General features: G+C 30.2%; 1 protein-coding gene across 2 annotated transcripts in view; it reads right to left on the reverse strand.

Moving 5' to 3' along the window:
• The window catches only part of LOC118200634 (uncharacterized), a 54,589-nt gene that overhangs the window by 32,670 nt on the left and 7,165 nt on the right, over positions 1-14,754 (reverse strand). For both annotated transcript variants that reach the window (XR_004760120.2, XM_085826995.1), the window contains exons 4-7: positions 13,612-13,697; positions 8,616-8,702; positions 3,561-3,709; positions 1,247-1,340 (exon numbers count right to left, since the gene is read on the reverse strand). Coding sequence is in view for 1 of the 2 variants with exons in the window: in XM_085826995.1 (XP_085683121.1) it covers positions 1,247-1,340; positions 3,561-3,709; positions 8,616-8,702; positions 13,612-13,697 (416 nt within the window). In the remaining variant the exon portion in view is untranslated. The remainder of the gene's footprint in view (positions 1-1,246; positions 1,341-3,560; positions 3,710-8,615; positions 8,703-13,611; positions 13,698-14,754) is intronic.

The raw sequence follows: 14,754 nt of genomic DNA on the forward strand, positions 1-14,754 counted from the left end.
TATATTATATTATATCATGCAAGTAAAAAAGCATGGATGACACAAGCATTTATGAATAATTGTTTTGAAAATCATTTCATACCCGAGGCTCAGCAATATTTCAATTCAGTTGGTTTACATGATGACTCAAAAATAGTCCATATTTAAGACAACTGTTTAGCTCGTACTTCACTTAAAGTTTTAGTGAAAGATAATGTATCCGTATTATTCTTCCCTCCAAATTGTACATCTGTCACTCAGCCTATGGATAACAGAATACTGCGTGCGCTGAAATACAAATATAAAGTAGCATTTTTAAAGTTCATGTTAAATTTCTTGAACAATGACTATTCAAGAATTTAAAAAATATTTTAGCATAAAATCTGCTGTTTGGAGCATCGCAAGATCGTGGGAGGATGTGTCTCCAGATACATTAAAAAATGCTTGGCATAATTTATGGCCAGCTACCATATTTCATGTTGAGGATGATGAAGATGATAGCCGCAAATTTGAAGGTTTTTGGATATCGCAAACTAAAGGTGAAATTTTTCAGTTAATGGATTTTGTAAAGAAATTTGGAGAAAGGTAATAAATGAAGACGGCATAACAGAATTTTTCCATTGCGATGACAATGCCCCAATCATCAATCAATTAACGGATGGCGAAATCTGCAGTATGGTTCTAAATCCGGAAAATACCGCTACCGATAGTGAAGAAAGTGACAGAGAGGTTACTGAAAACAAAAAAATTTCGATTGACAAGTTAGTCGGTATTCTCGACGCAGCAATTAGAGGACTTGAACAGTGGAATTTTGTAACTGAACAAGAAATTATGTCTGTTTATAGAATTAAAGAGAAAGTATTAGAACAAAAAATGAAACAACTTAAACAACTTACATTGAAGGAAATTTGTAATAAAGTAAACAAATAAATATTAAGCTTTTTTTTTTTTTTTTTTTTTTTTTTTTTGTAAATTTTGATATCCTTTAGATTATAAATGCTCTTTATTTCATAAATTACGATTTTATATTTTTAATTGTATAATTTCTGCATGCCATCTTACTAGATTTATATTGATGATCTAGTATCCGGAAAAATCTCACATCCGGAATCACCAGCGTCCCAACTAGTCCATATCTCGGACTTTGTACTGTAATTACTGAATTTTAAAATAAAATTTCACCAATAATTAAATAAAATATAATGTAAAATTCCTATAATATGCAGAATGATTCCATATTTTATAAGCTGCACAGTAAAAAAATTACCTTCTAAGGTATGCACTAGTTTTCCCGTAGCTATGTCAAATACTTTTATAATTCCATCAATTGCACCACTAGCAAGGTATTTCCCATCTGGACTCTGAAAAATTATATATTTGGTAACACTAATAACAATATTTCAAAATTCTTCAATATTTAATTTTTAAAACACTAAGTATATACCATGAACAAATGATTTTTAACATATGTCATAAAGCAAAGAGATATAATACTGATGTAAATGAATATCAGTACAAAGTAAATAAATTATCAAAAATATAAAAAATACACTGTTAATGTATATGATATGTACAGTACATATTATATATAATATTTGATACTTGATACACAAAAAATAATTCTGATGATGCCTAGAAGCAAAGAGTATTATAAATCATCAAATATGGTGCATTTGTTAAACAAGGCAAGAAAATAGGGCATCATATTTGGTGAATGAGCAAGCTTAAGATCAGAAGTTCCCAATGGGATCAGTATTGACCTCCTGAAAATTGAAAACTTTGAAGAGACTGGACAAGGGTGAAATATTATCAAAAGTGGCACAGGATTATAATGTAGGAAAAATCACCATAGGAGATTAGAAAAGAAACTGAAATGAGATTGGAAAATGGTTTTCTGAGCATGTGACAAGAATGAAGAAAATCAATGAAACAATGTGGGCACGAAAAAGGTAGTGAAGTTTTGTCTCTTTGTTTAGTAAACAGAGACAAAAGTATCTCAAAGCTTTGTTCCTTTGGTTTACTAAACACAGAGATAAAAGGGTTCAATATCGGGACCAATCTTATAGAAAAGAGCACTGAAAGGAATTTAATAAGGGTGACCCTAACTTTACAACCAATGTTGGGTAGCTTGATAGGTGGAAGAAAAGGTGTGGTATATGGCAGCTAACTGTACATGCAGAAAAACTTTCAATTAATGATGAGTCAGTAGAAAGCTTCAGAGATAAATTTCCTTAAGTTGCTGGACAAGGAAAACTTGACTGGTGATCAAATAATTAACTACTATCAAAAAGGACTAAATTACAAAATGTTAATTCTTAAAACACTAGCAGCTAATTTTGAAGCTGCAATACCCAGCTATAAGCAAAATAAAGGATGAGTAACAATCCTGTAAAAGTAACCCTGAGCAGTAATGCTGCAGCAGATCATAAACTGAAACTTACCATGGCAGGAAAATCATAAAATCCAAAAGCTTTCAAGAATGTATCCAAAAATGCTGTTTTACATCAAATATTTTAGCCAGAAAAAAACTTGGATGAGTTCAGATATTTTCAAAGAATGGTTTTAATGACTTGTGTCTCGGACAAGTTTTTGAAAAAGAATAATCTATCAAGAAAAGCTCCATTGCTGTTGGATAATGCTTCTTTCCACCTGAATGGAGGATTTAAAGGAGAAATATAGGTCGTGTTTTACATCCAAATGTCACAACAATCTGTCTGCCCCTGGAATTATTGGTCTAGGAGACTTTAAAAAGAAATTATTGCAAGAAACTTTTGACAACTTTAGTTGATTCTATTAATCAAGAAAATATGATCAAGAGCTTGCAAAGTTTGAACTTAAGAGACATTGCCTATCGCATAGCTCAGTTATGAGGATGCGTCAGCTCAACAACAGTCACAATATCTTGGAAAGTTTTGTTATGTGAAGGTGAAGGACAAAAAAAAAAAAAAGAATCCTCAGAACGTATTGAAATTTGGAAGGCTAATCAGGAAGACATGTTGTCTATGCTAAAAATAGTACTAGGATGTAATGAAGCAACAGTGAAGAACTTGAATGAAAGGTTTTTTTCCTCAAGATGAAAAATACGAAGTAGACAAAGAAATCATTAATGTGATGCTGAATGAGAAACATACAGAAGGTAATGATGATGAAGTAGTAATGGCAGAAAGCAGGGACAAGATTTTTCAAACCAAAGAACACAAAGCTATAGAAATGGCATTGAAATATGTTGAGCAGCTAGAAACCTAATCAATAGAGGTTTTACTTCTGTACAGATTGCTAAAACTAAGATAGCAAAAACTTCAAACCGCTTGCAAAAAAAGGTCTAATTACCAACTTTTTACATCATGTTTGATTTTTCTCTCTTATTTCCTGTAGACTGTTCTTTGCAATATACACAGTAAAAATGTGTAATTTGCTCAATGTATTTTGTAAGTTTTAAATGTCAGATTTGTTACTTTTTGCCTCTTCTGGGCTTCTTAATCATCTAAACAGGCCAAGACTCATTTAGATTGAATAAACAAATATGTTAAAATCTAATTTTATCAGAAAGTATAATAACTAAATAATAATGTTAAACTTACAAATGCAATACTTAAAGTAAATTTTCCAGTGGTATCTAAGGATGATTCCAATTTGCCAGTTTCTGTTTTATACAAGTTTATCTTGCCCGCATGGCTGCCAGTTGCTATATATTTGGAATCAGGCGAAAATGTAACAGTCCAAGCATCAACTATAATCAAATAAATAAAACATGTAAATTTATAATAAGCATACCAAAAATATTTTCAGAGAAATCTATTAAATTTTCCAATTGTAAAAATCACAATAACAATTCACAGTACTTATGTATAATCCTATGGACCATGAAACTTGGCAAAGTGCCAAAGTTGAGACAATCATTTCTGCAGAATTCTGAAGAAACTAACACCTCTCTATTTAATAAACAATAAGTAATCAACCTGCTTTGTTTTTGTACTCTGTTAAAAAAACTGTCTTTAATTTCTACTATTTTGTTAGGCCTTCCGATTTCACCAAAAGCTTTGTTTAGAACACTGTACAAAATTTTCAATCTATTCCTATTTTGCCAATCACATTCACCTGACCATATTGTGCTCATTCATTCATACTGTTTTACAAGCTCCTGTATTAATAATCCTGTGTTAATCATTTTAAAATAATCCTCTGCTTACAGCTTTGTAGAAAGTAGGTCCCAAATTTTAATCATTTTTTTTAAATGCATGAAAAATACAGCAATAAGAGTTAATTTATATTGTTGTTCATAAAAACAAAAGATAGCTTATTGACAAACAATCAGAGCTACATCAAATGAAAGTGCAGATATGAGTGTGTTGTTTCATCATGCTTATCTATAACTGAGGTTAAATTGCACTACTTGGCTGCAGTTTCATGATCAGTGCGACAATACATAAATACCCAATTCATATTATGTTGAATGCAAAAGGGAACTTTTTGTGCATTAAAAGCATATCCTTAGGTGAAAGCTAAATTTTACTGGCATTTTCTTATTATCTGTATCCTCACATTCAACATTCAATAAAACTGACCTTTTAGGCATATTCTAGAATGTGTGCACGACAATACCCAACATGCACATGTTTAAGTTCACATGGTTTGTTTTTAACTGAACAGTATTCACCTGTTCTAAAAACATCTGTATGTTCATATCAGCCATACAATTTTTTATATTATAAAATGTGCTTTTTATTACTGTTACTGTTATTATTTATAGACAGAATAAAATATATGGATAATAAAGATAACCAAACCGCAATTCAATTTTTTCCGCAATTCACAAAATCACCAATTGGACTGGAAACTTTCTGTCGGGGTGCCGATAATTAGAAAGTACCATTTTACTTCATATTCAAAAATATAAATTATTTAACCCTTTGACGTGCGTGATATTTTTATAATTTTTTAAACTAAAAACTCTAGAAATTGAATATTATGATCTTAGAGACAAATAATGTATGAATCTTAAAAAATATACTCTTGCCCATTGTTCTGTGGATGGTGGTCGCACTGTGAAACCACCGCGCGTCTAGGACTTTGAAACTTACTGAGGTAGAAGGGAAAAAAAACTTAACCTTTATCCGTGCACGTTTCCAATAAGTGACGAAATTTACGAATTTTAAAAAAATGTATATAAGAATTGCATTATATATAATTTTTTTACATTATTTTACAAAGTAAATCATTAGAAAAAATTAAAAAATAAACATTTTTGTAATTTTTCTATAGCAGTGAAAATATAGTAAAGTAAAGATAAAAAAAAGACTCGGTGGGTTTTTTTTTTTTTTAAATTTCAAAGAACAAAACTTTTTTGTGACACTGTTCAAAGCATATTTTGTCTTTTTGGTAACTGCTTAGACCCACATTGCACGTTTCGCACATGTATCTTTTTCTGTGAGGTTTCTTCTTGTGCTACAAAATGTACACTGCCTGAATCTAAATTTCACTGGTATATGTCCAGTGTTATTTATAGTTTCTTTTCATCTGGCACATGAAATCTGTGGTTTTTTATGTTAATGGGGTGGGGGTTTTGTCTTTTTGGCTTTGGTAAGGATCATTCGTTTCCCATTCATACTTATTTTATTCGTATATGTCTCAAAATATTAAGAAAATATTTTTAATTTAAATAAAACTTTGCACAATTTTTATTTTTAATTATAGCAAAGTATATTTACATTAAACCACAGGAAATAATTTATAAAATCACAATACAATAAAATAACTCTGTGGTTTCAAAACCCCTTATCTATATTTGGGTAAAAATAAACTTTCCTATTTGAGAAGCAAACAAACTCCATTGTAAAGAGCAGTAGTTTCAAGGCGTGATCACCGAGTGGTGCGAAACAAAGCAAATACCATACATATAGAGGGGTTTTTTTTTTATATATGCAGTTTAATTATTGCTATTTTTTACTGTTTATGATATAAATCATGATATAAGATGAATAACTTTTGAAATTTAAAACTGTTTATATTAATAAAAGGAAGTTATTTTGTCTCATTGAAAACGAATTTTAAAAGGCATCCGATTGGAAGTACTAAGACATAAAAAATGTATGATTCTGTAGTCATTTTGTGTTATTTATAGTAAAAGATCAATAATCAATTGATTTTCACTCAAAAATTTCAAAAAAAGGAGGATAAAAAAATTCGAAAATTGGTGGTTTCAGGGCGCAACCACCATGCATCAAAGGGTTAAATGAAATATTTAATCTATTGATAACATAATTATTTTTTAGTTTAATTAAATATTTTGTTTTAAATCATTTAAAATTAGTTCAACAAAGTTAAATATACCTTTCAGTTAATATAAGTGAAAGAAAAGGCTACATAGCAATGATGTTAATAAAAAATGTATTATCTGTATATGTAAAAGGAAGAACATGCCAATATAAAAATTACAATTACAGGGAAAACCTTAAGACTAGCATAAATTTTGAATAAATCTCAAGCAACTTCAAGCCCAATCTGTCACAGGTCCTTAGTTTTCAGAACCAAAAATTTTGTAGTTACTGAAGAATTTGATTTTTTTTTGGGGGGGGAAGAATTTGAAGGTTTGAGATCACTCCTGAAATTGATAAGTTTTACTCAAAGCCTACATCAATCTAAGATTGCTCTTTTGCCCAATTTTGACAGTTAATAATTTAACCCACTGTACGGCCCACATTTGATTCTATTTATATTCCGAAAATTGCAGTAATAAAGAACAATGCTTGCACAAATTTTTACCTTAGCTGAAACTAAAACGGCTTTCAAAATGGCTATTATAAGATTTCCTTCCCCCCTCATTGTAGGAGATCAACAAGTTGTTTCATTTAATGTCTTTCTAGTGTTAAAATGTTGCTCACTGATCAATGCCTAGAGGCGATAAGGCAGGTGGTGGCTTGCCTTACCAAGGAAGGAACAAGTTTTGTCTGCCTGCTTTGGTTAGAAGAAAAAGATTTTTTTTTTTTTTTTTTTTTTTTTTTTTCTGAAAACCCAAAAACAGAAAACGAAGCTGGTCCCTATTACCTTGCTACTAGTTTTGTGCACATTTCTGATTTTAATTGCTTGTCAAGTTGATTTATTGATTTTTACTGCATTTGAGTACATCAATGTATGTTTATAGAATGTTAATTTGTTGAAAATGCTTAATAAAAAGTTCTCAAATGAATATTAGTGCAGAGCAAATATCTTAAATGGACTACTAATAAAAGTTTTAATTTAATTGGTATAGATATGTATGCCTATCACAATCATAAAATCTTACAAACTAGTGAAATGGTCTAGTTTATCTAATTATCTGCTTTTGACTCAAGATATCAAGTTTTCATGCTAAGTTAAAATTTGTAAGAGGTTTAAAATACCCAACTCCTATTTGATACTTCATACATTGCAAGTGATACTTCATACATTATTAAAATAATGAACACATGCTTAGTCCCTATGTGTAGCACGTTAATACAAGCCAGTTGCCCTTAGAAAATCCTCCACGAAGGTATCGCTGCCTTCCATGTAGTTCCTCAAGGCGAAACACACAAATAATAATAAATAAAGTATAATGTGTATAGTTTGCCTCTGTATAATGTATTCCCATTGCAATGTTTCAAGAATTGTGCAGGAAAATACATAATAAGAAGTACAGCAATAAGAATATATTATCGAATATACATTTCAAGAGAGTAGTGAAACATCTTTTCAGTACTGAAGATATTAAAATGTTCAGTATTGTGCTTCAATAAATATATGCATGCTAATCTGTAGACCTCCCTTGACATTTTTGCAATTACAACTATGATATAATTATAACCGTTAAAAAAAAAAAAAAACATTGTATCCGTATTAACAAGAATTGGAATGTAATTCCAATTAAATTTATAATTACTCACTGTTTACTGCACCCTGAGAAAAATGCATTATTTTTATCTATGATATAAAATATTTTCCTTGGAAAACAAAATCTGTAGACACACTGGTGAACATTGTAGTTAATTTGTAGTTAAAACTACAACTAACACAGCCACAATTGCAGTTGTAATACAATGACTATTCGAATTACAATATTACTCCAAAAACAATTAGATTTTTGGCTCAGCAGTAATCGAGTAAATGAGATGTCTTTTGAATAGTGCTAGTTCAAATCGTATTCGAATTCCGACACACAATCTAAATGTTTGGATGTCTCTGTGGATTGTCAGTTCCACACAAAATCTTTTATGAATTTTTAAAGCATATGAATTAAGATGAATGATGCTCCATACACCCTTAAACATAAACATTTCCATTAAAATCAGCCTATATATACTGTGTGATTCACTTATTTTCCCACCAGTGTTCTAATTAATAAAGGATCTCAAACAAGAGGAAATGCAAGAGGAAATATGGTTTAATATAATGCTCTCAAAAGATGCCAAGCTAAGAAATCATGAAATTAATGAAGCAGTGACAAAAAATTTTAAAAAATTGGCAATGATTATTTGAATGCAAAATATACTGCAAAATAGCTATTATTTGTAGAAATTAAAGTAATTCAGGTTTTTATTCAAAACAGGAACAGTACTTTTCAGTAAATACAAAGTACATAAATGATGTTTTTAACAGAAAATTCACATGAACTTTCTTACCTGGTCCAGCATCAATACTCTTTAATTGCTGACCTGTCTGCAGATCCCACAAACGAATATGGCTGTCTAAGGAACTTGATGCTGCAACTAAATAATAAATCTCAATTTAACAAAATAATTATAATATTTTTATAATAACTTACATGAAATGTTATGTGCTCTATATTCATATTTACTTAATTTTAACTGCATAATGGAATCTAAATACTATATCTAATTTTCTTTATACTATACTAATATCTAATTTTCTTTAACACAGTACAAAATTATTCTCTCTCTCTCCCTTCTTTCTTGTATGAAGTAAAGGAAATACTGCAATCATGAAGAATTTCAGTTTCCAGATTTCAATAGAAATATCAATTTTGAACATTTCCATATCATTTTGACTACTTTTGCAAGAGACTTCTGTAAGTAAAGACAGAATAAAAAACTCTTTATACCATAAACAAATCGTAAAATGGATTCAAAATGGAACTTTTGGTGATGCCTGTATGTACATATGTACAGTCAAAAGTCGTTAATTCGGACACCCATAATCCGGACCTCAAAGCTAAAAACTTTCTGCGCATGCGCCGCGTTGGCACATGCGCACAGACGTTTTACGCGTGCGCGTAAGACCTTGACTACTGCGCATATGCATGTGCGCAAGTGCAGAATACATTTTCGCCTGCGCGTTTAATGTATAACAGACGGCGTAAGCTAAAATGATCTAATTATCTATTTCAGTTAATGTTAATGATTGCATTGTTCCTTAATCTTCAAATTGGATCCCGCTTATTATTTTTTGCAGACTGTAAGAGCTAATTTTATAAAAGTACACTTGAACTTTCGATTATGTCAAATAGAATTTCCGATGCTGGAACTTCCAAAGGATCTACAAAATGAAAGTATGTTTCGATGTCCAACAAACAAAAAGTGGAATTACTGCAAAAAAAGGATAAAGACATGAAGAATGTGACAGAGAGGTTAGTGAAAAGGAAAAAATTTCGATTGACAAGTTAGTCGGTATTCTCGGCACAGCAATTAACGAGACTTGAACAGCGGAACTTTGTAACTGAACAAGAAATTATGTCTTTTTATAGAATTAAAGAGAAAGTATTATCATATAAAATGAAGCAACTTAAACAACTTACACTGAGAGAAATGTTTAATAAAGTAAACAAATAAATATTAAGCTTTTTTTTTTTTTTTTTTTGTAAATTTTGATACCCTTTAGATCATAATTGTTCTTTATTTCATAAATTACGGTTTCATATTTTTAATTTTAGAATTTCTGCATGCCATCTTACGAGATTTAAACTGATGATCTATAATCCGGAAAAATCGATAATCCGGAATCGCCGAAGTCCCGACGAGTCCGGATTAACGACTTTTGACTGTATTTTGCATAACTCAAAAACGATAAACCCTAGAACCAAATTTTTTGTACGAAACTTCTATAACATCTAGTTGTGTACCTTTCTATTTTATTGCAACTGGTCATGCAAGAAAGGGCACTTTGCTCAAAGTTTTTTTTTTTTTTTTTTTTAATTATTATTATTATTCATGACTCAAAAATGGTTAACTGTAACATGTTAAAATTTTGTACACGGGACTGCTGTAACATCTGCTTATGCACCTTAGGCACAATAAGGTGTGTTCAGTTCCAAGACTTTGGTGGAAATAATGAGGAATAGTTTAGCTTAAAAATGATGGGATACATTCCTTCTTCCAGAAGTCCTAATTATACCTTCTCAGTGATGACATCTGATGAGGTGGCTCATGTTTTCTTAGATATATTTGTTGTCGGTGTTACAAGTCTCCTACTTGCTTTCCTCCTTTTTTCCAGGAAGAGAGAGGGGGGAGAAATTCCTAAAATTCTAAAATATTTCAGCACTTGAGCTTTCCGGTCAGCTAAGTGTCGGACACTTGGGCTTTTATTGCATACAAGGTACTGTAGCAACACACAAAGGCATTTCTAATACCTATTAAGTTATACAATAACCATTAGCGTAGTCACATGATTGAGTGAGTAAAATACTGATGGTGACTCAAGTTTACCAGTCAAACCCAAGAACAGTTGTCTACTGATTCAGTCCTTAAACTAAACATACACTCAAGGGTAAATCAGATTAATTTTCTTCCTTAAACTCATTTTTACATACTTAACTCACAAGAAAGGATAAAAAAGATACTGCAGAATAATTGTGCTTTCAAATTTAAGGAGTCTGAAATCTTTTTCTTATATAAAAAATTATTTTCTGGAGCATTACATTAAAAACTAAACAACTGTTAAAACAGTAAAAATAAAATATATATATTATCCTTTTAGTACACATGGAAATAAAAATAGCATGGTCTTTTTCAAAACATTAGCATCTTCGAATTAAAAATACAGTCAAAAGTCGTTAATTCGGACACCCATAATCCGGACCTTAAAGCTAAAAACTTTCTGCGCATGCGCCGCGTCGGCACATGCGCACAGGCGTTTCACGCGTGCGCGTAAGACCTTGACTACTGCGCATATGCGTGTGCGCTAGTGCAGAATACGTTTTTGCCTGCAGTATAACAGACGGTGTAAGCTAAAATTATCTAATTATCTATTTCAGTTAATGTTAATGATTGCGTTGTTCCTTAATCTTCGAATTGGATCCCACTTATTATTTTTTGCAGACTGTAAGAGCAATTTTATAAAAGTAAACTTGAACTTTCGATTATGTCAAATAGAATTTCCGATGCTGGAACTTCCAAAGGATCTACAAAACGAAAGTATATTTCGATGTCCAACAAACAAAAAGTGGAATTGCTGCAAAAAATGGATAAAGACATGAAGAATGTGACAGAGAGGTTAGTGAAAACGAAAAAATTTCGATTGACAAGTTATTCGGTATTCTCGGCACAGCAATTAACGGGACTTGAACAGCGGAACTTTGTTACTGAACAAGAAATTATGTCTTTTTATAGAATTAAAGAGAAAGTATTATCACATAAAATGAAGCAACTTAAACAACTTACATTGAGAGAAATGTTTAATAAAGTAAACAAATAAATATTAAGCTTTTTTTTTTTTTTTTTTTTTTTTTTTGTAAATTTTGATACCCTTTAGATCATAATTGTTCTTTATTTCATAAATTACAGTTTCATATTTTTAATTTTAGAATTTCTGCATGCCATCTTACGAGATTTAAACTGATGATCTATAATCCAGAAAAATCGATAATCCGGAATCGCCGAAGTCCTGACGAGTCCGGATTAACGACTTTTGACTGTATATTAGTTTTTATTCCAACATTATTGAGCACTTTCCCTTTATGTAGTGGTCTGAGCCAAAGAAAATAATGTTGACACAATTTAGGCTTAGGAAAGTAAAATTTGTTGCCAAATTTTATAAACAGTTACAAAATGAGATTGACTTAACAGTTACCAATGCAAATAGGCTGTTTATTCAATTCCTACAACCACACTTTATTTTATACATTTATATATATAAATTAAAGCATCTAAATTTAAAAGATAATTGGAGACAAAGCAAGACAATTCCTCAACAATATTAATAATTAGAACTGAGTATAAGAGGTTTAACACAATATCTACAACAAATCAAATCAAAATTAAAAATACTGTACAAAGTCCAAAATCTGGATATCCATTATCCAAAATGACCTCAAAACCACCAACAACATTTTTCTTCTAGGCTTTACGCATGCACATTTGATGCATTTGATGATGAGGGTTTATTATGCGTCTCCACACATAATAAACCATTGTGAGAGTCCCGATAATTTCAATTTGACACTAAATAAAATACCTTGTTATTGAAGAAACAAACATTTTAGCATAAATTTATATGATCAGTAATTTGGTTCCATTGCTGTGTTATCTGCTTCTTGGCACACACCTCAAACCGAAACATTCCGCAAAGATACATCGCTGATCTGACGCCAACCTGGCGAATCATTATTTATTATACTTTCCTCTCATCACCGCATATTTATCAAAACATGACAACTTGAGTAATGACTTATATAGCAATGCCTAAACAATTTTTTATGTTAGTAATTGAATAATAAAGGAGTATGGTAACCTTTTATGTTGACATTACACTTGACGATGATTACAGATTTAAGTTAAATGTGCTAAAATGTTGACGAGGACAAATTTACCAAAAATTTCTTTCCATACACTAAAAATAGATTTTGTTGATCATACTCATAGACCCAAAGATTACATTTAGGGCTATTTGAATTAAGAATAACTGATTTGTTATTCACATTTAAAAAAAATTTTTTTGGTGATAACATTTAAAAATTGGTATTTCTGGCAATTTAGTTTCTTATGATAAAAATCTATATAAAAAATATTTTCTAGAAAGAAAAAATGCATTTTTCAATTCTCCAATATATATAGATTTAAAATTTGAAAAAAAAAAAAAAATTACACAATTTTTGAAGCGATTTCGGTCCACAAATTGAGCAGTCAGAGGGTTAAGAACCGGGACTCTCCAGATATTTTATTATGCGCGGAGGGGGAAATCAAATGCACATGTGTAAAGCCTACGAGAAAAATTTTGTTGGTGGTTTTGAGGTCTGGATTTTAGATCATTCCGGATAATGGACGTCCGGATTTTGGACTTTGTACTGTATTTATTTGTACCTATTTAGTTGTACACTATGCTACATGAAAGAATCCTGTTCCCCAAATTGAGTAAAATTACATAAGTAATTTATATTTTTAATACAAGTAATGTTTACATTAAATGTATGTATAAAATAAAACCTAAGGTGGAGAAATAAAAGAACACTGTAAAATTAAAAATTTTACATGATTTCTCCATATCTTCTTTCACAATGAACTGAAGGACATTAAAATGAGCAAGGTAAAAATCATGAAATATTGTTTGTATAGATACTAGGATTATATTATATGAAAAATTGTATAATTACAGCAACAACAGTAATAATATTTAATTTACATTGGTACTTGATTTGTAAACCATTAAAATGTTAAATATTATTACCTGAACCTTCATGGTCAATGTCTACTGACACTACACCCAAAGCATGGCCTTCAAAAACATGACGAAGATCTAATTTTTCTTCATCCCTATATCATATAAAATACACTATATATTTTTAAAAAAGATAAAAAAGATAAAAACTTAAAAAATGAAAAATATACATCCAGAAAACATTGCATGCTGCTCAAAACATATATTGAAAAATAAGAAAAAATATGAATCCCCCACTTTCTTAACTAAAATTGGTACTTATTTATTATTTTGACCCTCATTATTTAAATACCACCAGAATTAGCACTAATTTATCATGTCTCCACTGTATGCTATGCTGCAAAATGTAGCTATACAAGTACTTAATAAATGCACATACAAGGACAACTTAAGGATAACAAAAAGGAAATGAAATTTTTCTGATATGAAAGTATATAAAGTAAAGAATTAAAAAAGATATGTTTAAAATTAAGAAATTTTTTTCTAATAAAAATGATAAGAACAAATTCTATGTTAAAAAAACATTGATAATTGAGCTAGGACACCTGGACAGAGATTCAATTTTTTTTAATACAAATTTCTAAAAGTTTTTAAAATGTCTAAAAATTGAGGCTGTGCATAAAATGAATTTTTTGACAACTTTTGGTATATCAAAGAACACAATACAAAGTCAAATTTTAAAATGATGGGGACCAATTCTTTATTATAAAACATTAATATCTAAATGAGAACAAGTTATATAACTTTGATTTTTTAATTAAAAAATGATAAGTACAAATTCTACATTTAAACAAAAATAAGGATCAAACAAATACAAATACGTTCATGGGAGGGGGGGAAAGCAGCTAGATGCTCAAATGATGCCACAAGTGCAAGTTTTGCTTGCAAAGAAAATAATGAAAATTCCTTTTTTCTCCTTCTTAGTGAGGAAGCGACACTGTTTACTGCTTGTTTCTTTTTACCAGAGCATTTATTTATTCTTCAAATGGTTCCAATACTTCATATCAATTGGGAGTCACTTGTTTAAAAAAATGAGCCTGAATTGTTAACATATCAAAGTACACAAATAACAGAAGATAGTGAAGTAGCCAAGTTCTAGAAATGGCACACTATTATTATTATTATATGTTTTCTGTTAGATTAAAGTTCTCA

This window comes from Stegodyphus dumicola, chromosome 11 (assembly GCF_044657685.1).
Source record: "Stegodyphus dumicola isolate Sdum_Otavi_A_Nest chromosome 11, ASM4465768v1".
Lineage (NCBI taxonomy): Eukaryota > Metazoa > Arthropoda > Arachnida > Araneae > Eresidae > Stegodyphus > Stegodyphus dumicola.